At 42.1% G+C, this 22659-nt stretch overlaps 3 protein-coding genes across 9 annotated transcripts in view; 2 read left to right on the forward strand and 1 right to left on the reverse strand.

Annotated features, from left to right (window-relative positions):
- Nucleotides 1–6485, forward strand: part of LOC111838089 (adiponectin-like) — an 18267-nt gene extending 11782 nt beyond the window's left edge. For both annotated transcript variants that reach the window (XM_072711476.1, XM_072711475.1), the window contains exon 5: nucleotides 4455–6485. The gene's annotated coding sequence lies outside the window, so the exon portion shown is untranslated. The remainder of the gene's footprint in view (nucleotides 1–4454) is intronic.
- LOC111838088 (apolipoprotein D-like) lies at nucleotides 4939–10541 on the reverse strand. 3 transcript variants are annotated; one of them, XM_072711478.1, is made up of 6 exons: nucleotides 10518–10541; nucleotides 10002–10136; nucleotides 8250–8390; nucleotides 7394–7515; nucleotides 7089–7174; nucleotides 4939–6472 (listed from the first exon to the last, which is right to left on the reverse strand). In XM_072711478.1, exons 1-6 carry the CDS (start codon nucleotides 10524–10526, stop codon nucleotides 6330–6332), a joined length of 636 nt encoding a protein of 211 aa, XP_072567579.1. In that variant the 5' UTR covers nucleotides 10527–10541; the 3' UTR covers nucleotides 4939–6329. The 3 variants fall into 3 exon arrangements, with proteins under 3 accessions (XP_072567579.1, XP_023656456.2, XP_023656457.2); XM_023800688.2 differs by having other exon boundaries at nucleotides 4939–6485; XM_023800689.2 differs by lacking the exon at nucleotides 10518–10541 and adding an exon at nucleotides 10436–10453 and having other exon boundaries at nucleotides 4939–6485.
- LOC111838085 (uncharacterized) lies at nucleotides 10130–15886 on the forward strand. 4 transcript variants are annotated; one of them, XM_023800684.2, is made up of 11 exons: nucleotides 10130–10793; nucleotides 12115–12267; nucleotides 13974–14091; nucleotides 14222–14272; nucleotides 14363–14440; nucleotides 14530–14586; nucleotides 14731–14790; nucleotides 14884–14936; nucleotides 15165–15267; nucleotides 15415–15533; nucleotides 15630–15886. In XM_023800684.2, the coding sequence occupies exons 2-11, from the start codon at nucleotides 12116–12118 to the stop codon at nucleotides 15832–15834; spliced, it is 996 nt and encodes a 331-aa protein (XP_023656452.2). In that variant the 5' UTR covers nucleotides 10130–10793; nucleotide 12115; the 3' UTR covers nucleotides 15835–15886. The 4 variants fall into 4 exon arrangements, with proteins under 4 accessions (XP_023656452.2, XP_023656451.2, XP_072567575.1 ...); XM_023800683.2 differs by lacking the exon at nucleotides 10130–10793 and adding an exon at nucleotides 10800–11020; XM_072711474.1 differs by lacking the exon at nucleotides 10130–10793 and adding an exon at nucleotides 11196–11338.
- The last annotated feature ends 6773 nt before the right edge of the window (nucleotides 15887–22659 follow it).

A 22659-nucleotide genomic window follows, 5' to 3' on the forward strand; every position in this document is an offset into this window, starting at 1 on the left:
GAACTCCACATAGGTTACTAGCCACCTATCTATGACATTAACGTTAAATGACGTTAAATGCAAAACATTTGTCTGAAGGACCCTTTAAACTTCCAACTGTAATGCATCCTGCTGATTCCTCATTCTCTGTTTCCTTCATTTTGCATTTGAGTTGCATGCTTGCAACGTTGCTTGTTCAGCTTAATACTGTAATTCAAACAAGGTGGATCTGCAAAGTCCAGGAGCTCCTTTGCCCTCATTCTGCTCCTAAGTCCTCATCTGGCATCTCACGGGTCGACCCAGAACTGCTCCAGGAAACCAACCAGACATAACTGATGATGACAGAATAAAGTGAGAGTATATAAATCTACAGGGTGAATTAAAAAATGACATTAGACGAGCTAAAAGGAATGTCGAAAGGAAGATCACATTGGAGACTAAGGATGATGTTAAAAGTTTCTTCCAGTATTTTAACTCTAAAAGAGCTCTAAAAGCTGAAATTACTAATCTGCAGGATAGTAAGGGTCTTATAATTGAAAACGACATTGATATAGTAAATGAGTTCAATGATAGTTTTGCACGGGTATTAACTGTTGAGGACACTAGTAACTTACCAGTTCTTATTACTAATCCAACATCGTCTATAACTAATATATATATAACTGAAGCTGATGTTTTGCAAAGCCTAGCTAAGCTCAAAATAAATAAATCACAGGGCCCTGATGGCATCTTACCTACAGTATAGTGTTAAAAGAGATGAGGGATATTATTTGCCGACCCTTAACTTTACTGTTTCAAAAATCCTTATCTGAAGGTGTGGTACCTTCTGATTGGAAGCATGCCAACATAACGCCCATTTTCAAAAAAGGGGATAGAAGTAATTTGTCAAACTATAGGCCAATCAGTCTAACTTGTATAACTGGTAAAGTTATGGAGGCTATAATCAAAGAGAAAATGGTAGATTACCTGGACTCAAATAACATTTTGAGGGATAGCCAGCATGGATTTAGGAGAGGTAGATCCTGTTTAACAAATCTGTTGGAGTTTTTTGAGGAAGCTACTCAGGAAGTTGATGATAAGAAGGCCTATGATGTCATCTACTTAGATTTCCAAAAGGCTTTTGATGTTGTCCCCCACAAGAGGCTCTCACTTAAACTCAAAGCGACAGGTATTTTAGGAACTGTAGCGACCTGGATTGATAACTGGTTAACGGATAGGAAGCAGCGAGTAGTTATGAAAGGCTGAATGTCACAGTGGGCCTGCGTTCATAGTGGGGTACCGCAGGGTTCAATTTTAGGACCACTATTGTTCCTAATTTACATAAATGATATAGACACCAATATATACCGTATTTTCCGCACTATAAGGTGCACTAAAAACCCTTTGATTTTCTTAAAAAATAACAGTGCACCTTATAATCCAGTGCGCTTTAAATGTGGATTAATTTCTTTTGTGCATACTGAACTCGAAGCGATTTGAATATTTTAGTATTGAAAAGTGAGTGTATTGTGTAGTGCTTCACGTGTTATAAATTAACAATTTCAAGAGTTATTATGAATACGCTGACTTTTGATTTAGCGGTATAAGACTCTTGTTTTTTTACGTGTTAAAGAGTAGTGAAGACGCTCATAAACGTTTGAACAATGTTGACAGTCATTGTGAACATGTGATGTAAAATAAATTTTGGTTGACTGGCTTATCTGACTGTTTTGTTTTGCTTAAAGCGCATTAAAGTCCGCTGCACCTTGTATGTGGAAAAAGTTTGAAAATAGACCACTGATTGACGGTGCGCCTTATAATGCAGTGCGCGTTATAGTGCGGAAAATACGGTATAGTAAACTGGTGAAATTTGCAGATGACACCAAGGTGGGTGGTGTAGCAGATACTGAACTAGCGGCTCAGCAGCTACAGCGGGATCTTAATTTAATTAGTGACTGGGCTGACACCTGGCAGATGAAATTTAACATAGACAAATGTAAGGTACTCCATGTAGGGAGCAGAAATATAAAGTACAGGTATTATATGGGACCTACTGAAATAAAGGTAGCTGATTATGAGAAAGACCTTGGTGTGTATGTTGATGCTTCCATGTCTCATTCTCGCCAGTGCGGGAAAGCAATAAAAAAGGCCAATAGGATGTTGGGGTATATCTCCAGGTGTGTGGAGTTTAAGTCAAGGGAGGTAATGCTAAGATTATACAATTCCTTGGTGAGACTTCACCTAGAATATTGTGTGCAGGTTTGGTCACCATATCTTAAAAAGGACATTGCGGCCTTAGAAAAGGTGCAGCGTAGAGCCACAAGAATGATTCCCGGTCTTAGAGGAATGTCATACGAGGAAAGGTTAGTTGAGCTAAATCTGTTCAGCCTCAAGCAAAGGAGACTGAGGGGGGACATGATCCAGGTCTATAAGATTCTAACAGGTTTGGATGCTGTTCAACCAAATAGTTACTTCAGCATTAGTTCAAATACAAGAACTCGTGGCTATAGGTGGAAATTAGCGGGAGAACATTTCAAACTGGATTAAGGAAGCACTTCTTTACACAGCGTGTAGTCAGAGTATGGAATAGTCTTCCTGATAATGTAGTGCAAGCTGAATCCTTGGGTTCCTTTAAATCAGAGCTAGATAAGATTTTAACAACTCTGAGCTATTAGTTAAGTTCTCCCCAAGTGAGCTTGATGGGCCGAATGGCCTCCTCTCGTTTGTATAGTTCTTATGTTCTTATGTAACCAGGGGTGATTTTCCTGAAGCCTTCTTAACGCTACGTCGTTCGTTAGTTCTATCTTTTAACACAGAACTTAAGAACGACGTAGCGTTAAGAACGCTTCGGGAAACTCACCCCAGGACTCTAAAAGCCCAGAACTGGCTACCACCAGCTTCAGAGATCAAAAAGTCTCCTGATATGGCTTAGAAAGCAGGTTTTCATGAGAGAAACTCTCAGAATAATGATCATGTCATGCAACATGAGGAATAAGCTATTTCAAGTCCTTTCATGTCCACTTTCTTGTAAAAAAAGGGTTTTCTAAGATTAAATGGCATCGGAGAACGCAGACCTCATAGCAAACAGCCTCGGGAAATCACACATATATAATTAGGGTTCCGGACAGCTCGCTAACAGGTGTCCTGCATGACAAACGGACCTGGAACACAGTCTGGAAAATGATATGGCCGTCACTCCATCTCAGGCACTGGAATGTCAAGGATTCACAGTGTGCAGAAACAGCTGGAGCAGACGTATTTTGCAGAAAAGAGAAATGAGTCAAAAAGGGAAATGCACAGAGCGAAGTGCTCGCTCTCCCTGTCATCATGGGTGCCTTCAAATGGCTGTGCTCATTTGCACCTCTCTGTGGTGTGACTCTCCAAAGGGTGAAGTGTGATTGCAGTAGGACACAAACAACTGCCCAGCAATGCCTGACTGGCACTGCCAGCTGCAGAGTCACCTTGACTCTCCCCTGGGCCATTAAGGAGTATGTCCCACACCAGGGTATGGGGGAGAAATGGACACTGAGATAGGTGGCTGGGTCCCAATCCACCGGCGAGGCTCAGTGCTTGAGACTCTGCTTGAAGACCACTGGAGGTTTGTTACGCCCTCATGAGGCTGGCAACCGCTGCTGAAAATTAAGCCTGACAGCGTGGATTCCAGACGCGCACTCTGATCTTCCTCTGGAAAGCCCCTGGAACCCCACCAGCACAGGCTGCCATTATCAGACCCCACCAGGTCAGTCTGATTGTAGACGCTTCCCCTTATGCTAAAGCGGAAGTCACAGGACCATTACTGTGAGCCTGCAGCTGCTTTCGCAACTGGGCTTTTAGACACGTGCAGGTTCAGCAGCTCTCAAGCAGGATCGGTGCCAAGGAACACCAACGCCCCTGGCTGGCCATTAACTGGGGGTACAGTATCTGGGGCTAATTTCATCAGCTCGGGGGGGGGCACCTTAAAAACTTTGTTGTAAGTCAGGCTGCCTCTCAGATCACGCCGCACCATAAAACCCAAAGCTCATCTGGCGAGCAGGACATCAAAGAGTTTTGGCCAGAGTGGAGACGGGCCCCCGAGGTGCCGGAACGCGCTCGTAAGCAACTCCTGGCAGCCCCCATGGTGCGCTACTCGTGGCATGGGCTTACAAACCACAGATACTTATCCAGTAAACTTTGTTTGGTCTGAGACTATTCTGTCATATCATTATGCTCACACATTTAAAGGGAATACATGTATGGTGGAGCAGTGGTTAGCACTGTTGCCTCACTTGTCTGGGACCAAGGTTTGAGCCTCAGCCTTGGTTCTGCGTGTTTGGAGTTTGCGTGTTCTCCCCATCTTGTCATCATGGGGTTTTCTCTGGGTACTCCAGTTCCCCGCACAGTGCAAGAACATTCTGAGGTTAACTGGAGTCACTAAATTGCCAACGTGTGTGTGTGTTATTGTGGCCTGTGATGGGTTGATGCCCCATCCTGGGATGTTCCCTGCTTTACATCCATAGACTCTGGACCTGTGAAGCTGAATAAGACAAGTGGTTACAAAAAATGGATGGATAGAGGTACAGAATCTATGGAAAGAGTAAGTCTCCTTGGGATGGTCACTATAGAACATTATTGTGAAGCTGCTTTAGTCAAAGTAAAGAGGGCAAAAATGTGATTTAAATATTTACTAATAATGCCTATAGCATAAAAAAGTGGAATGTATTTAATAACTAAATATAAACACAAGATTTCATTTTATTCTACAAGCCTGTTACATTATTTTGTGATTTGCTAAATAGGTGGTGTGAAAATCCACATGAGGTTTTTCAATAATGTAGGTAAATCTTGTTAGTCTGGTAAAATGTCATGGGTGACCCATGCTAACATCCATACGCCTCTTATATGAATATTTTCACATATGAAAATTCTTTCCAGAAAGAAAATCAAAAAAGTAACTTTTAATGACAGCATTTCCAAAGAGTGACCATCCTCCAGGAGGGGGAGTGAAGCACAGGTATTGACTTTATTACAGCAAAAAGAAGATCCCAGGTATCAGCATCTGTCAGTCTCCACCATCTGAACAAACTCCCCGGCAAGGTCAGCAAATACTCAGCAACATAGCACATCAGACATTCAGTCGTTAATTACTGATCACAGAAACAGAAGCGTCCAGACGATGTGCCCTTCACGTGTTTGAGAACAGTAGGTGAGTAGAGGTTTTTTTTATGACAACAGGTGAGGCAGTACTTCAGCAAGAAAAAAGAAAGCATTGAGATCACACAAAATAGTGTAAAGCAGCATTTCCCAAACCCTAGTGGGCTGTTAGGGTATTGAAAGAGGGCCCACCAAATGATGCCACACATGGTTTGTAGGTGAACTAATGAGGCTTGACAGCAAGCACCAGAGTGGATCACTGGCTTTCAGCAGGATCTCTTAGACCAAAAGGGAAAAAAAACAGATGAAACCAATAAAGTGCAATTACAGACATTAAAATCGAAGGTTAGGAGAAAATGCAAATTAAAAAAACAGTTTTTTGACTACAGCATTGCAAGTATGCAAAGAAAGTTGATATTTGGTATTCAGATTTGACGTGTTCTCTTACTGGAATTTGTGTATATGTTAAAACTTAAGTATTTGTGTGGTTATATTTATTGTGGGCCACAACTCATTTTTGAATTCTAAAAGTGAGACATCATTTGATTTTTTTTTTTTATTTATTTTTATCACATTTGAAAACGGCTGGGAGGTCCTGATCTAGAGTTTGCTTCACTAAAAATTCTGGTCAGCAGCCGCCACTGCAGGTTTACACTGCATTTATTGTATTCTTTATTTTTGGTATATTAATTAAGCACTGGGAGAGTTGCGCCTTGGCATGAGAGTTTCCCTTAGAATAAATAAAATGTTATCTTATCTTGCCTGGTTTGCTTTCTGTACTTGCAATAACTGTTCATCTATAATTTAAACCACAGTGTGTTATTTATCCTAAAGGTACAAGTTTTTAGGATTTAGGGGTAAAAGATCAGCTCTGTTCGCAAAGCCATTTTGGAAATATATCCTCCGTAAATATATACTGTTTCTCATGTTTTACCTAGATCAATAAGTTTGAAAATATTGCAATTTTGCTGAGATAGCTTTAAGAAAGAAGCATTTCTTTAGGAAATCAATGTCTACATGCATGCATACAGTATGTGCTGCGGTAAATGATAATGCATAGTGGATAAACCGATTATGGTGTCAGTGAAATGAGTAAAACTTGTGAAGCATTGCGTCTTCACTTTGCTGCGGTGACAGACAGCGGTCGTAACTGAAACCCTAAACTGGTGGCAGGTCACAGTCCTCCTGGTCGGTGGGGTCCATCCTCTCGATGCCAATGTGGCTCCTGATGAAGATGTCCCTCACAGCGGTGATGGTCTTTTCCGGCAGAGAGCGGGTCCGGCCCAGGATCCAGGCATATTCCACGTGGAAGATCCGCAGCACGTCGAAGCAGGAGTACACGGCTGCTGAGGTCTCATAGTCAGTGGACAGGATCCAGTATGCACTGTAAGGTGTGACTGGGGGTCAGGGGGAATTCAGATGAGCATTCATGTTGTTACATTCTCAGCTGACACATAGTAACTTTACACTGTTTATGGTCCAGATTATGAATTAGCTCTCAGAGTAGCCTACTGAATGCTTGGAATTCAATCTGCTACCGGTTCAGGTTGCAGGAGATACCCGATATATTTGTCCATGAATACTGTACCTAAGAACTGAGTACTCTACTTAAAAAATGAGTAATGTACTTTGTACCTCTCAAGTTAAATGTGCAGTAGGGATGGATTAAGTTATCTGGGACCTGAGGCTGGCATCAACATGGACATTCAGCATGGACACTCAGTTGTTGCCAAATTAATTAACCATACTGTTTTTCCCGAGGTGGGTGAGGCCCTGATTGCCTAAAGTAGCCTATGTATTGATCCACCCTTGACTCTATGAGCTGGGTGAAAAAATGTAAGGCTTGGTATAACCTTTAAAAAAAAAAAAAAATCCAAGCTCCGAAAGCAAAAACAACAATAAGCATCTCTGACACACACTGGCAGGAAGCACAATGGTGAAAGAGCATCTTATGGGCAGAGCAGTAAATCACTGTGGTAACATGGCGGCCTAGCACTCACAGAAAGAAAAGCTCACTCCCAGCTTGGCAGGCTGGTTCACATCCTGGACCACAGCTGTGCCTTCAACGGACTTCAGTTTTCCTTTCCTGGGGGGGGTCAGAGAAAATTAGAGGAATGACAGCATGCCTCAACTGATACAAGTAGCGTCTGTTGTTCTCTGTGCGTCGGTTACTGCCTCGTCTTTGTTGCTCGGCTGCAGCCCTCTGGACTCTTTGTTCTGGAAACAGTGCCGAATGTCTGAACGTAAACAATGGAGGCAGTTTCTGAGGTGTGACTCCTCCCCCGGCGACCCGCCCGACACTCACAACTGTTCTGTGTTGACCACCTTGATGGTGCCGTCCTCCCGCATAGAGTAGTTGGTCTCCATGCACTTGCCTCTTTCGAAGGAGGAGGGCAGCTTCTCAATCTCATACCATCTTCCCAGGTACTGCCATGGCCATTTGAAGACAGAAAACACACAATTAAGAGGAATGACATGCTGTTGTAGCAGTGCGCGGTTCACCTGGTATAGAAGCAGTGAGAAGTGGCCTCTAGTGACCTCTACAGGCTGTTTATGGTTTCATTTAACATACTGTCTCCTCTTGGCACCACACTGTCCATCTTTGACAGGTGTTCATAGTCCTCAGGGGCAGATTAACCTACTGTATCTGAGGGCTCTAGGATGACATCAGCATGGACACTTAGGTGTTAACGATTTAACTAACCGTTTCATATATCCCGAGGTGGGGTGAGGCCCTGATGATTGCTGAGGCCCTAGTCCACCCAATTAGAAAATAATAATCATTTATATAATATGAAGAATAATTTACACGACTGTATTGCATGGTTTGAATATCTGCCCTATCGTTTCATACAATTACAGATTCAGCAGCAGGTGCTGAGCACTCTCTTCTGGTATCTTTACACAAAAGCTTTATGCCTTTTTTTGCTTTATTGAATTGATTTGGAAGGTTTTTTATCCTTCAGGTTAAGGCCTATGACCACACCGCATGCTTGGGTGCAAGTAGTGAAATATCTTTTTGGCCTTTTAGATTGGCTGGTAAACTGTCCTGTGAAGTGGTTAATCCTGGGAGGATTGTGGCTGGCTGGCAGTGAGGTACCGGGTAATGTGTAAACTCTACCGTGTGTCCCAGCTGAGCAGTCACAGTTAGCGGATGATACCTTTTGGAGTTCGAAGTTTGGCTGGACCTCTGGCTGTGGGCAAGGGCCCCAGTGGTAGACCTGCCCCCCTGCCAGGGGGAGGAGCAGGGGCAGCAGGATGATAAAGCGGGCCTTCATTCTCACTGAGTGGCTGTGGCGGTGCTGGGGAAATGATCAGCACGGTTTACAATAGGAGACAAGTTGGCAAAAGCTAAATAAAAGCAGGACTGACACTGCATGTCTTTCCACATCCTCCCATCTACACAACTAATGCCATCAATGTCTGGGAGGAGTAACGACAAGCTCATGAATATTAATGTAAACACCTGCTGTTGTAAAATGGACATGTTCAGCATCAGGAACTCAGTTCACCCAGAAAGTGGCTCTCTGTTTGGCCACTGTACGGTTTGAAAAGCAGTATTGTAAATGGCTACTCTGAGGTTCACCACACGTAATGCGGTGCCAGGTTACTAGAAGCAGGTACAGAAAGACTAGTTTTGGATTATAAAAAAATGCAGTGAATGTGTAATGTATTTAAAAACTATCTTAGGGTCAACAGACACATGATCTTTGTTCCTATTATGTATGCTGTAGTCTCTTAGTGTTTGCACCATATTTTACATCAGTTGACCATTCTTTGTTTTTGCACATTCATAAACTCTTAACTAGACTTCAACCCCAGCCTTCAGGTTGATAAGTTTGATAACTTGATAAGTTGTCTTGTAATGTTTAAATGTAAGGCTCAACTCAAATCTGCCATCTGAACCTCACCCTCGCTCCCTTGTTTTGTCTCACTCCCAGGGGCACTGACAGCTGCACCTCATTCCAGTGATTACCTAATGTCATATAACCACCCTATGCAGTCTGCTCAGTGCGAGGAATTGACTCATGCATCATTACCAAGGGTCTACTACCTCCCCGGGTTTCTGCAGAGTCCCGTGTGTTGGCTTTTCCCGCCCCCTGCCCGGTGATGTTTCCTAACCCTGCTGCCAGTACATATGCGTTTCTCTGCTTTCCCATGTTGGCCCGAGTGCCTGTCTTTCCTGGCATCCCAAAGACAGACCTTTTAGCTGACTGATCCTGGACCGTACCTACAACTTCGACTCCTGTCTCTCATTTTTGACTTTTTTTTGCTGTGCATCTGGATATATGATCCCAGGGGTTTTCGGAACTGAACAAATCCTGGTTCTCATTAGCATTAAGTCACACTGGCATCTACAACTAAAGTTTTATAGTAATAATCTTCAAACACATTCCTAATATATATTCTTATAAACAGGAGAAACATTAAGGTGTGTGTGTATATGTATTCATACACACACAGACCTGTACTAACATCTTTGTGGGGACCGTGAATTCATTTCTATGGGCAAAACCCTAATCCCAACAATGACAACCATAACCAAACAAAATATATCTCTTTTGCCATTTTTAGTTTTTTATTGCAGTCATTGATTTTTATAAAATAGAATTTTTCCTTGTGAGGACAGAAAAAATGGTCAGCACAACGTCAGAATAACATTTTTTTTTTATTATTATTACATTTGATCCCCACAATGTAATAGGCCTATTTGTCCCCCACACACGTTCTTAGGTCTGTGTACATTGACTCAAGTAACTGTTCTCTGCCTGCGTTGCTGAGTTGTTAAGCATTACATATAGAACTAATTCGCCTACCAAATGACAATCAGAAACCCAAAAAACGTTTTTCAGATATGATGCGACCTGCTACACCATTGACGATGTGCTGCAGTGCGTGGATGATACTCTTACCTCAGTGCAGCTTGGATCCCGACTGATGCTTACAGCTTCGTTTGGGCCACCGGATGCTTCAATCTTGTCGGAAGCCTGTGCAGACTGACTAGGCGCTGGGTCGTACCTCCTCCTGAGCTGATGCGACTTATTAGTCTAATTGAAATCATGAGACATTCCGCCGTCAACCATACAAACAGCATTTCCCTTTGTATATCTGCATGAATGCTGCATTGTTTCTGCGCCTTGCTCACTTTTTCCTTTTTTAAAAGGTCGGTTTTTTACACAGTACAAATAAACAATTATACGAGCGTAGCCTCGTATGCAATCCGCTCTAAATAATAGAGTAGGTTAAACCCCAAAAATAAGGCTTTATTAACCGCTCCAATTTTAAAGTCGCGTTTAGGTTAAATGTTGAATGTACGCGACAATACCATCTTCGATGTATAAATTACCATTTAGACTTGTGACCTATTAAGTCACTAGTTCCCTTCCTGTTCATGAATAATTTGTCATTTTTCCAATAAATGTGACCACCTTTGTCATTATGTTATCATATTTATACGTCTCAAGACGATCTTTGGTAGCTTAAATGGAAACGAAGCAAGGCCGGGGGGTTGAATCCTGCCCATGTGTGTATATGGAGGATTATGTCTGTATGCTGCCCCAGCCCAGCACACGTTTCCTCCTACACGCCAAAGATACGCAGCTATGCAACCTGGACGTGCCCTGCGACTGACAGCTATGCAATCACGTGCCCTGCCACTGACAGGACTACCGCCTCGTGGCGCGGCGCTGCCTGGGGTATGCTGGGTAAGTTGCTGCAAGATGGACAGTCTCCTGTTTTTCGGTGATGGATCGAAAATTTAACACACATCTTACATTGAACTAACTGAATGACTGCTGTAAACTTCATATCCATCTTTATGGCAAAAAATCCACTAAGAATGGAAAAATTATTAAGAATTGCTATGTGAGAAGAGAGTGAACATCGCGCAATAGACGAAGAACAACAGTTATGAACCATTTTAATTTTCAGTGTAAGTGTCTGACGAAATTTTATATATAAAGGTCGGTAATAACATCTGTTTTACGTTTGGGTGTTAAATACAAAGCGATGGTGGGAAAGGGAGCAACTTTCTGAGGTAAATCTCAATTTTCTTCGCTAATACAGACGCTAGCTCAGGGATAGTCGGGGGGGGGGGGGGGGGCGTTTAACGTAAATAATTACGGCACTGGACTCAAAATCCATGCTACAGAAAAGCTTCGCTTTCCCCGTAAATTCGCGCCGACTGTACCTGCGCGGGTGTGACGTCTAGAGAGCAGACAAGAGGCAGACCCCGTAGTGCAGGAGACAGGTTGTTTACTTCTATAACCGGGTATTACAGAAGCCAAGTACACAAGACAATATCGTGGTCGGGTCGGAAGCGGGGAGTCATAAGCCGGGGGAATCAGCCCAACAAGCAGGCGCAGGACAGGACAACAAGAGGGGAGGACGAGCAGTGGAGACGGGTCGGGATCGCAGGAGCAGGCGGGCAGGCGGGGCAGACGGGAGCGGGCAGGCAGGCAGGGCAGACGAGATCGGGCAGGCGGGTAGGACAAGCAGGAGAGACGCAGGAGGCAGGGATGAGAGGAGAGACAATAGACAGAGAAACGCTCAGTATGGCACATAAATATGGCAACAATACTTCGCAACGTCTGTTGCGTGCGATCTGCTTAAATAAACCGGGGCAATTAGCGGTGATCCCCTGTGGTGGTGCGTCCCGCCCCCATGGGCGTGACAGCGGGCAGCAATACAACAATCCACCGATACCCCGGAGTGCTGCCAAAATCTTGTGTGCATGCGCTGACATCTATTATGTCGTAATAAACCGGTGCTTCTGCCAGAACATGCACTGTATTTGTATGTAATTATATTGTGAGAAAAACTGTGTTGTTTTTAATTGCTATATAAATTTTAAAAACCAGAGGATAATATTAAATAAATACAAATCATATATACACAATTTGTGAAGTTCAATTTACTACATATGCAAATACTAGCTACATTTTTAGTTATATTTCCAGTAATATGTATTCTGCTTGTACCAGTTGCTTCTTTTGATTAGTTTCTCATTTTCTTTCTCCCATGAAGCATGGAGAAGGACATTGTGACTGAGGAGCTGGTTCACTCCAGGTCCTGGCTGAATGAGGTGAACGCGGAGCTTCAGAAGTCTGTGGACCTTGCTGAGGTCAACATCACAACTTTGCGCTCAGAGATGGGCTTCCTGCGTAGTCAAGTCAAGAGGTGGGGCTTATCCTGGTGCAGTGACTGGGGGAGCTGCCCTATTACACAGGAAATGTGCCAGTGTTAAATTAACACTGCATGGTGTCTATATGTGACCACACCATTCAGTGTTACCTTTAACACTTTTCAGTGTGCAGTGAGTGTTGTTTTTACAGTGTTAATATTTATTAACTCTTATAGTGTTCAATTTACAACCTAGAGTGTTAGGACAACGTGTCTCCACCTCTTCCCAAATTGCAAGCCCATATGGGTGGCACACAAGTACAAAATGGGTGGCCCATATCTGCCCTATTTTAATGTGCACTCATTTGAACTCATTTGGGCATTCAGCTGCTGTGTTTTACTAACCCACCATAATAAGAAAGACTTAGACCAATATAGCCTTTTTTCTTTTTATGCAAGTTTTATTTCAGTTCAGCTCATAATAATCAAAAAACTGTGCTGAGAATCTTCTGTGGTGTGAAAGTGATTGAAATGTAAGGCACCAAGCATAGATTATGAAGCTAGATTCTGTTAGACTGCATCACATAATTATTTAGAAGGGCTGAAGGAGTGTATTCCCGCTAAAGCAGATATAATGGATGGTGGCCTCATTGGTTTTAGACCGCAACTTGTGATCGAACAAATCAAATCACTTTGCTCATTTAATATTAAGATTTTCATTAAGCTTAATTTTTAGAAACCCACCACGATCGAGGCTGGTATGGCACTGATATTAGTCTTTACCACATTTCATTATCTGTGTTTTTGAGTTGCCTTTTGTATGTTAATTGATGTGGGCAGAGTAGTTCTTATATATGTGCATCCCTGTAGTAATCTTAATTGTAAAGATACAGAAGATCCAAATGATCTTCCTGGGAAGAGCAGACTTATAAAAGAAACAAAATGAGTGGTTTTCCATAGTATTTTCCTCCCAGCCAATGCCTTCTCTCGTCAAACCATAGAGGCTAAACCACCCCACCGGGTCCTTAGCTGGAACGCAACAGCCATTTCGGTGGTTTTTGTTCTCTTGCCTTATTCATCACAATCACGGTGGATAAAAAAAAAAATCTATTAAGTCAAAAACAGTACTGTGTTATGCTATGCAAATATACATCCAGCACCATTGGTCTACAGGGGAGTGGGTGGTACCAGGAGCTGCACGGAAAAGGGTAGCACAACTGTCCTGACACTTTTCCACATACGTTAATCATCCAAAGGCAGGACTTGCAGACAAACATACTCCCACACCATTAATATAAATACACCAATCTGGAGACACGGCCTGTACATCTCCAAGAGTTTTTGCTGTGATGCAGCAACAACAACATTCTCCCAGCTCTCTAATATTCAAGATTTGTCAGAACCCAGCCAGCAAAACTTTAATGCAAAACAAGAAAAAGCTGTAAGGTCCTGTTTGGTCAGAGTCTTTCTCATGATGGTGGGTAAATCTGGGATGGCTCTTCAGATCCTCATGATGTCTTGTTCGCATATTAAAATGGGGCAGATATGGGGAGGTGGAGACTCTTTGACAACACTCTATGTTGTAAATTGAACACTATAAGAGTTAATAAATATGAACACTTTAAAAACAACACTCACTGCACACTGAAAAGTGTTAAAGGTAACACTGAATGGTGTGGTCACATATAGACACCATGCAGTGTTAATTTAACACTGGCACATTTGCTGTGTAGGTCATGTGACAGTTGATTTCTATCACTCAGCATGGAGTGGTCTGTCACAGAGGCGGAGGAGCTAACAGAGGAGCTGGAGGAGGCGCGGGCCCACCTGGCTGAGCAAGGAGTAGCTAACTCCACCCTGCAGATGACTATCAGACGGCTGGTAGGTGGTGGGAAGCTCCTGGGGCAACCGTAGGGGGCTTGGTTCTGAATGCAGATCTGAACTGTGGGGCAGCTCTTCTGTAGCAGTCCTCATATCTCCATCATTCACTGTTTCTGTCACTTCATGGCAGGAGAAGGAAAACGTATCTCTGAAAGAGCACATTGAATCTGTCACTGCCAAGGTATGGGCGTCTACTTTGAAATGGCACCCTCCTGTCGTGGCTTATTCTAACCTCGACTAAACCGGAGTGACGTGACGTTACACGCTGCAGATGGCCTGCATGCTTCCGCAGACAGAGATGGACAAGGAGCGGATCGCCAGTCTCCGAGGTGACCTGCAATTGCTGCAGGTAGACGGCTTGGCTTTGGGACATCTGGACGGCGTGATTCAGAGTCCTTTTTCCCAGTTGATGCCTCTAATGCCGCGTTGCTTTTCCAGGACCAGATGGATGAGATGAGACTGGCTCTTCTCGTCAAAGAGGAGCTCATTCAGAAGGTTTGTTTATGAATCATGTGCAGATCACTTATGCTTTTAAACTGCAGTGCTGGCAGTGTACCTGACCTTCATACGCATATAAATGATGAGCATTTTTATTATAGGAAGCGTGCAGTAACACTATTTCTGGTGTGTTTTATCCAGAAAGATTTTATGATTGAGGAGCTGGAGAGTTCGCTGGATGAATACTCCATAATAGCACAGGTACTGAGCACAGCACTCATACTCCAGCTGGCAGAAGATGAAAGCCGTCTTGAGGTGGGTCGTGATCTCTGTTCGCTTCATTTTTTTCTGGAGGATCTCAAAGAGAAGATCAGGGAGCTTGAGCAGCATCAGGAGGAGGCTGTGATGTACGAGATGCCGGTGGATCCTACGGAGTATTTTTAACCAGAATCATTAGTGCACATGCAGGCCGGACATTAATTCAGATGCGGGAGTTAAGATCATGGTCACATATGTAAGGCTTACAGATGAGAGGCACTTTGCAAAGTGCAGTACAGACACAGCAGGTCAGTGGATTCACACTTTCGGAATGCTGGGAAACACTAACGGACATCCCCATGGTTTCTGTCTCACAGCAGCTCTAGCAGTGGTGCCTTTCAGCCCTTCAATGGCACATTCTCTCCTCCCACCGCACCCTGTGTCTGCCTGAGCCATGAGCTGAGGCTGCAGTTGCCCCAGGTTTGTTCGTGTGTCTGTGTGTGTGAGCGCACCCTGTCTGTGGTGCAGGAAGGACACCCGGGTATCACCCCATAGGACACAGCTTGTCCAATCCAAAAGCCACCTTGCACAAGTCATTTAGGGAATATTGGTTTGTATTCTTGACAGACACCTTTACCTGAAGCGTTTCATGAAACGCCATCCGATCCCCAGGAAGAGACTGACTCCGAGGAGCGGGAGAGGGAGACCCCAGAGAAAACTGCTCCCCCTGAGCCCCTTTTGAAGAGGTAAGCTCATTTTTTCTGGGGGGGGCAGCACACGTGTGGCGTGAACATCGTTTTCAAGCTTGTACCGGCCCCTCCCTCCCCTCCGCCCTGTATCAGGCAGGAGGTGCCCTGCTGGAGGTGGCCATTGCAAGCAGTGGCTGCTGTGGCCCTGGGCCTTATCTCTCTGGGGATGATCACCATCACAATGCCTGGCTGCCTGGACTGCCTGGTGACAAGCTGCTCCAATGGCCTGCGAGCCATGGGCCAATTCATCCTCCAGCCTCACTGCTCCCTCCACCACACAGACCTTCCCCCCATCTAGAGAGCTTTCTTCACCTCAAACATCATGCATTAATAAAAGCAAAGGTGGCCTAGCTTCTGCCTGCTTTGTCTCTTTACAGTTTTAGAATAGAATATATTTATTGTCATCTTACATATTCGAAAAAACAGTTTGCTTCTCACAAACAGTGAGAATAGTGATTATTGCTCCTGGTGGAGAAATTGTGCAAAATTGAGAGGGGCTTCCTGCATAGTAATTATAAATAAGATAAAAATCAGGGGGGAAAATGGAAAAATATATAAACATAATATATAAATAGGTCAGGTGAGGTTAGGGAGAGTGCAGTGGTACAGCACGTTACACACACCCACCTGGCTGACACAAGGTCCAGTCCCTCCCTCCGCAAATGGGGGCGAGGGGTGCATGGGCGTAAATTTCATTTAACAGTAGGGGGGGACAATAAATATAAAATTTCTCATGAGCAATTTTTGAAGGGGACACAAATAATACAGTCAAAATGTACTTATAAAGATATGTCCCCACAATGAAAAACTTTGCTTCTATCATTATTATTGTAGCATGGAGACTGCGTCATTATGGTTATTTTCAATGTTTTTCTCATGTCCAATGACAAAGCATATTTTTCTTCAAAGCTATTTATTGCATTGTTTGTTATGTTGTTTACAGTCAAGCCATCAACATACAATAAAATTTAAACGACTGTTTAAATGCATAATACAAATTGATTATACAAAAAAAATACAGTGGGGTCAGTTCGGACGTAGCACAGTGCTCATTTAGTAAATGCACAGCTAAACAATATGCTAATTGTGGCCGTTAATATTAAGTTAACATTATGCCAAGTCGTCACAAATAAAACAATGCATGGCAAACGGCTTTGGCGTGTTAGTTGAAGTGCACTATGCAACAAGCTATTGTAAACAAGCTAACGTTAACTAGATAAGTAATATTTTAATCGCTAATATGGCAGATTCATGGAAAATTACATCGGTAATCAGCATTTTTGCCGCAACTAATTTATAAATGAGTCTGCATCAACTATATTAAAGAGAATCGCTTTATTTAAAGTGAATAAAATACCCTACTTACTGCAGTTTAACATTAATTCAGCCTGATTCGTGTGTGTAGATTAGGTTAGATGAACTGGGAAAGCAGGCAGTTGGCCAAACCACTGTGAGGAAGGGGAGGGGGAACTCAACTGTTTCTAAATGCATTTTTTGCGTTTGTTTTTTTTTCTACTTACAGAATTATTTTAGGTATACATACATATATTTTTCACAATAGATTTTTTTTTTATATACTTTTTTTTGGGGGGGACAACCCTCGGATAGGGGGAGACATGTCCCCTCCGTCCCCCCCCGGGATTTACGCCCATGGAGGGGTGTCGCATGTTCAGGGTGCTTTTACCGGCTAGCGACGTGCCACTGGTGTCAGTACGGGGGGAGCAGATCGCATCGAGTGACATTGGGGGGGTTACACCAAAATAAACATGTGTAAGAAACCGATGATTGTGCGTAATTTCTGCGAACACCATCTTCACTTTGAACATCCAGTAATTCGTATAAAGGTTAAATATCTGTACGTACTTACTTGTGGATCCTTTTAACGCGCTCCGGTCATTATTACCCAGTGATACTTGCGCTACGATTCACGGGATTTCGTATGCAAGCATGTGCTATTGGTTGCTGCAGTCGTTTCGCAGTTTTTATCAAAATGTCTGGTGTTTTTTTAGATACAAAATTACGGTAATTAGTATTATTGTACCTATATCAGTATTTGACAATATTTGACAGTATTTGAGAATGAAGTTGTAAATAAAGGAAAAGACAAAAAATAATTAAAAAGAGACTACGGTGTTAGCCTATCAATTGAAGGTTAGTTGGCACAAGGCATTGATTTTGATGAAGTGATTCGCAGGTTTGAAGGCTAGGAGAGGAATCTGCATGGTTTTAGTCCAGCTAAGTGCTGAAATATTTATGTATTTGTTCCTGTTTATTTTTTCACTGTATTATTTCATTTATGAATAAATTTCCACATGCATTTGTTTCTAATTTCTGAATTATTTGGGTCGCTATTAATTATGCAAATCTGTTTTGTTACATAATTTTTAACCATAACCACATGAAATTATGAATGTATATACATAGGGGAGCAGCAGTTATTTAACGAGAAGTGCACAAACGGAAACATTCGGCCGTAAAGTAATGTGGAAAACCACAGGGTGTGCAGACAGCTGCGTAGCGTGAAGCCTCGCAGTTGGAATAGTCCATTTTATCGAACATGTTAGTGTGCCCACCAGTGCACTAATGTCGACGCTACAGCTCGATCATCATTGCAGTTTGGAATATCTGGCAGACCCCCGCGATCAGGATAGGTGGTTAGAGGATGGATGGATTCATGGGGAAACGAAGGCCTCGCTATCAGAGATACTCAATCACAGGTATCTTATTGAAATCTAGGAGGTTTGTCTGAGCGACAAACATTTAGCACAAACTATTTTGACACGCAGGTACCTTTCTGAATTTCCCATATAGTGTGCGAGAGTGTGTCCTGCGGGACCCTTGCCTTGTGTAAACAAATGAAAACGACGCAAAAAAAACATTAACCGGTATTCTGACAAAACGTCCTACTTTATCAAAACATCCTACCGTAGTGCTAATCGATAGCCCTAACCCTAACTCTTACCCTAACCCTAACCCCCCAAAAACCCCTAAAACTCTTACCTTAACCCTAACCCTAACCCCTAAAACCTAACCCTAATCCCAAAACGGTGGAACTGCACATGCGCAGAAAGGCTCGATAGCACGTCTCGATAGGTATACAATGCTTCAGAATACAGGAAATGCTGCGATGATCAGGTGTTAAACACGTTTCAGAGAATACGAAAGAGAAGACATTTTTACGAAACCCAGCAAAGCCGCTAAAATTAATGGAAACCTGATCTTGAGAAATACGTACTCAGCTGTAACATTACGGAATGTTCCGTGGTATTATATGTTAAATCAACACATGGCGTAAGGGCAAGGGTTTGAGTGACCACTAGGTGGCACCAACCGTGACTTCTTGTTACAACCCTATTCAAAATTAGCCTGTCTACAGACTTTAACGCATTGACATTATTGTATAAGTTTGTCGTTAGGCTGCATTTTGGTACCATTAAGTTTAACGATTCTTGCTACCTTCGAAATTTTTAAGAAGTTTCCCATGCCAGATGCGTGAATGTTTAGAAAGTACACACGTTTAGTTTTTGTTATAATAATTGTAGATTAAATCCAATAGAAAACAGAATTTTATGGTGACAAAATTATTTAAACCTTTAGCAGTATAGAGGTAATAAAAACAGATATTTTAAATATTTTAGTCCCAAGATGACGGTAAATCGCCACGCTTCAGAAAACTTATTAGAGGTGAAGGACTTTTATGCTAGTCAATTAATTTTGTATTTTGATTTAAATTTTGCATATTCCTTTCCAGTTATAAACATTTTTCTTTTCATAAACTGCTTCTGACCTCCAAGGTCACAAAACTAAATCTCACATCAGCTCCAGGCAACAGCTGCAGGCTCACACAGCATTTACAAAGGACACAGGTTACATTTGAAAGGCAACAACAAATAAAAAGTATGATTACAAGCCAAGTCATTGGGGAGCCAGTTTGGTTGTCCACCTGTAGTTTTGTAGGGTTATTGCCGACATTGTTGTCAGGGTGCAGAATAAACAGATGAAATCCCTCAGAGCAAAGCAGACAGGCGTCGCCAACAAATACTGACAAGCGAAAAACACAGCAAGGCTGCATGAGGCGAGTTTCACAGCTGTCTGCCATAGCGACATGGGGATGGGGGAGACTCACGTCTCTGCCGCAGGTGTACAGATCTTAAGTTTTTTTATGTGTATCTATACACATACACTTTAAATAAAGAGGAAAAGCCCTATTAAGACCCCTGATACCTGATGCGATAAACTAGCATAGCTCCTGCAAAATATATTTAAGCAACATAAGATTCAATTTTTACATTGTCAGATATCCCCTATATCTGGGATACACTGTCAGAAAAAAAATACCAGTTTGTACCTTTGAGGGTATAATTACTTGTCAATGGGGCTGCACCCTCAAGGGTCTCCCAGCTGTACCTTAGCTAGGGTTTGCCAGCTCCATAAAATCCTGGACACCCAGTCACTAACCAAAATGTCTGTACAAAGCGACACCATTGCAAAGGTTTGCTTAGGTCTGTTTAATTGGGAAACTGATTGGCACATTCCGTGTCCCGGAATAAAGGTGTTTTTTCCAGGACAGGCGACCAAAATCCAGCATGGAAAAGCCTGGGTGGGTGGCAACCCCTAGCTGTAGGTAAATACACACATGCAGTGGCTTCCTGTAATTCATTCTTAGTTCCCTTTAATATCTATTTGTCTGTAACCATAAGTGATGTTTTTTGTGAATCATGTGATCCCTTAGTCCTCGCATATATGTTTACGTCACTTTGTTAAAAAACACACGTTTGAAGCAGTTTGAAAGTTTATTATTAATTAACTGCTGTGGACGAAGGAGGTGAAAAGTATGCTTGGTGCATTCACTATACTGACAGTGCAAGGGGCATTTTTATTAGTTGCTTAATATGGTTTGTATTGTGCTAATAAGTTCAAATTATGTCAATACGGATCTGTAAGCAGGGTTGTCATCGCTTGTCAACTGGCTGGCGTGAGATTTTCAATCTGTGCACACATTTGCATGTGTGTAATAGTTCTATTGTCTTGTAAATACTGTCTGGGGTTTGCAAACTACTCAAACACTTTTGATGTAGATAAAATTAGGTTTATAATGGAATAATATAGATTTCTTGCGTGGGCGTGATAATCTGAAAGTGTGACTGTCACGCCAGATGTGCAACAGTTGGCAACCCAGCTCTAAGTTGAGTAGAATCTAATTAAACAAATGCAAGCTGTCTATAAGATGCTAAGCTTCTGGATAAGTAAGCTGATGATTACGGTTTCAGTAGATAATGCAGGCAGATATTAATACTCATGTCACGCGTATAAAATCCACAACAGAGAATCAGCTGAGTTGTACAAGGTTACTGTGAATCAAATGAAAAGGTTTTCTAAAACATTCCTTCTACAATTTCAACAAAACAGCCACTTTTATGGGTCATTTTCCATGAGTTCATTTGATTGTTTGGGCCCTTGTTCAACCGGTAACCCTTAGAAATCTGAAAAAGGAGACAAAATGACATCATCTTCACATATTATATTGAATATAAGTTTATTTAATTTCTATCTCAAAATCACATGGCTGGATGGATGTAGAAAAACATCCTTTAATAATACAGTGGTACCTCAGTTCTCGAACTCATTATAACTCTAATTTCTTAAAAGTCGAACCAACCAGTTCGAAAAAAAATTACCTAGAGCTCGATCTGAATCTCAGAAGTCAAACCATGAACGCCGACCTAAGATAACTTGCACCCACGGGGAAATGAGTCACGCGGCTCGTCTCTCAGCGGAAACAAAGGGTAAAGCTTCAGTCTCAGCCTCGCATTATCTGTGATAGCACCGTGCATGTTTACACTAACTGAATACATATATTTAGACAGTAAAAATACATTTAGACAATGATAGACAGTAACAGTAATTATTATTATATAATAAAATGCATTTTAAAAATAAAGATTTCTTATTCATTATTTTAATATTAAAAATAAACCATTAATTCGTTTAATTATAATAATATTGTTGTGCCGAGCAGGGACGGAACAGAGACAAAGGCGCAGACGTCAGGGTATCAGGGAATATGGGGTTTAATTACAGGTAAGGCAGGCAAAACGCAGACGGACAATACAATGACCGGACTGGGGAAACAAACTGAAACGCAGACAAAATACAGAGGACTAATGACAACAACCAGAAACAGCTGATCACACGGGGATTCCACATGGGGTTAATGAGGGAGGACACGGAAGGAGCGGACGATCGGGGCAGGACACATTGTTTGGATACATTTATTTTCTTACTTTACAAATTACTGTTTTGATAAATGTGCTTAGATATGTTTAGTACAGTATATGCTCTTCTTGTTTTATCCAGTACATTTTGTGTTTAAATGCTAAAAAAACATATTTAGGTGTAATTTTTTGGGGCCGGGAACCAATTAATTGGTTTTCCGTTATTTCTTATGGGGAAAATTCGATCAGAACTCAAACTTTTTAGGATTCGATTCGGAGTTCTGAACGGATTAAATTCGGGTTCTGAGGTACCACTGTAATAGTAACAATAATAGTAATAATAATAATAATAATAATATATTACTGGTATGAATTCTGCATATAACTCACATTATGTCTAATGTCATATGTAAAATTAACAGCAAATTTCACCGCATTCCAGATAAACACACTGTCCAGTTTTAAATCAAAAATAGGTTGAGAAGCTGTAAAATGATAGCTGTGGTGCCCTGTGGCATTGACTAGTACAGCTGGATCGACTGGGGGACGTTACCTTTGATTTTCTTGGCAACCCAGAGAGCTTTTGGGTTGGAGCAAAATCTTCCCTTATTTGTCTGAAACCTAAAGCAGAAGATCAGAGGAAGTTAGGAAACCCTGTACACTCTGTTTTGGAGGAAGCAGTGCTGTAACCTATAAGGGACAGACAGTGTATGGCTCCATTGTACCACTGGACCATGTCACCACCAATTTTATGGAAGATACATATAAAAATATATGTAAAAATTGCACTGTTAATTTATTATTGCACTTAATATGGCAAAAGTGTTTGACTGAAGGAATCTGTCATCTGATCAACTATTATCAATGTGGCACCTCCTAAAATGTGGTGGTAAACATAAAATGCTTTA

The sequence above is a fragment of the Paramormyrops kingsleyae genome, chromosome 4 (assembly GCF_048594095.1).
Source record: "Paramormyrops kingsleyae isolate MSU_618 chromosome 4, PKINGS_0.4, whole genome shotgun sequence".
Taxonomy (NCBI): domain Eukaryota; kingdom Metazoa; phylum Chordata; class Actinopteri; order Osteoglossiformes; family Mormyridae; genus Paramormyrops; species Paramormyrops kingsleyae.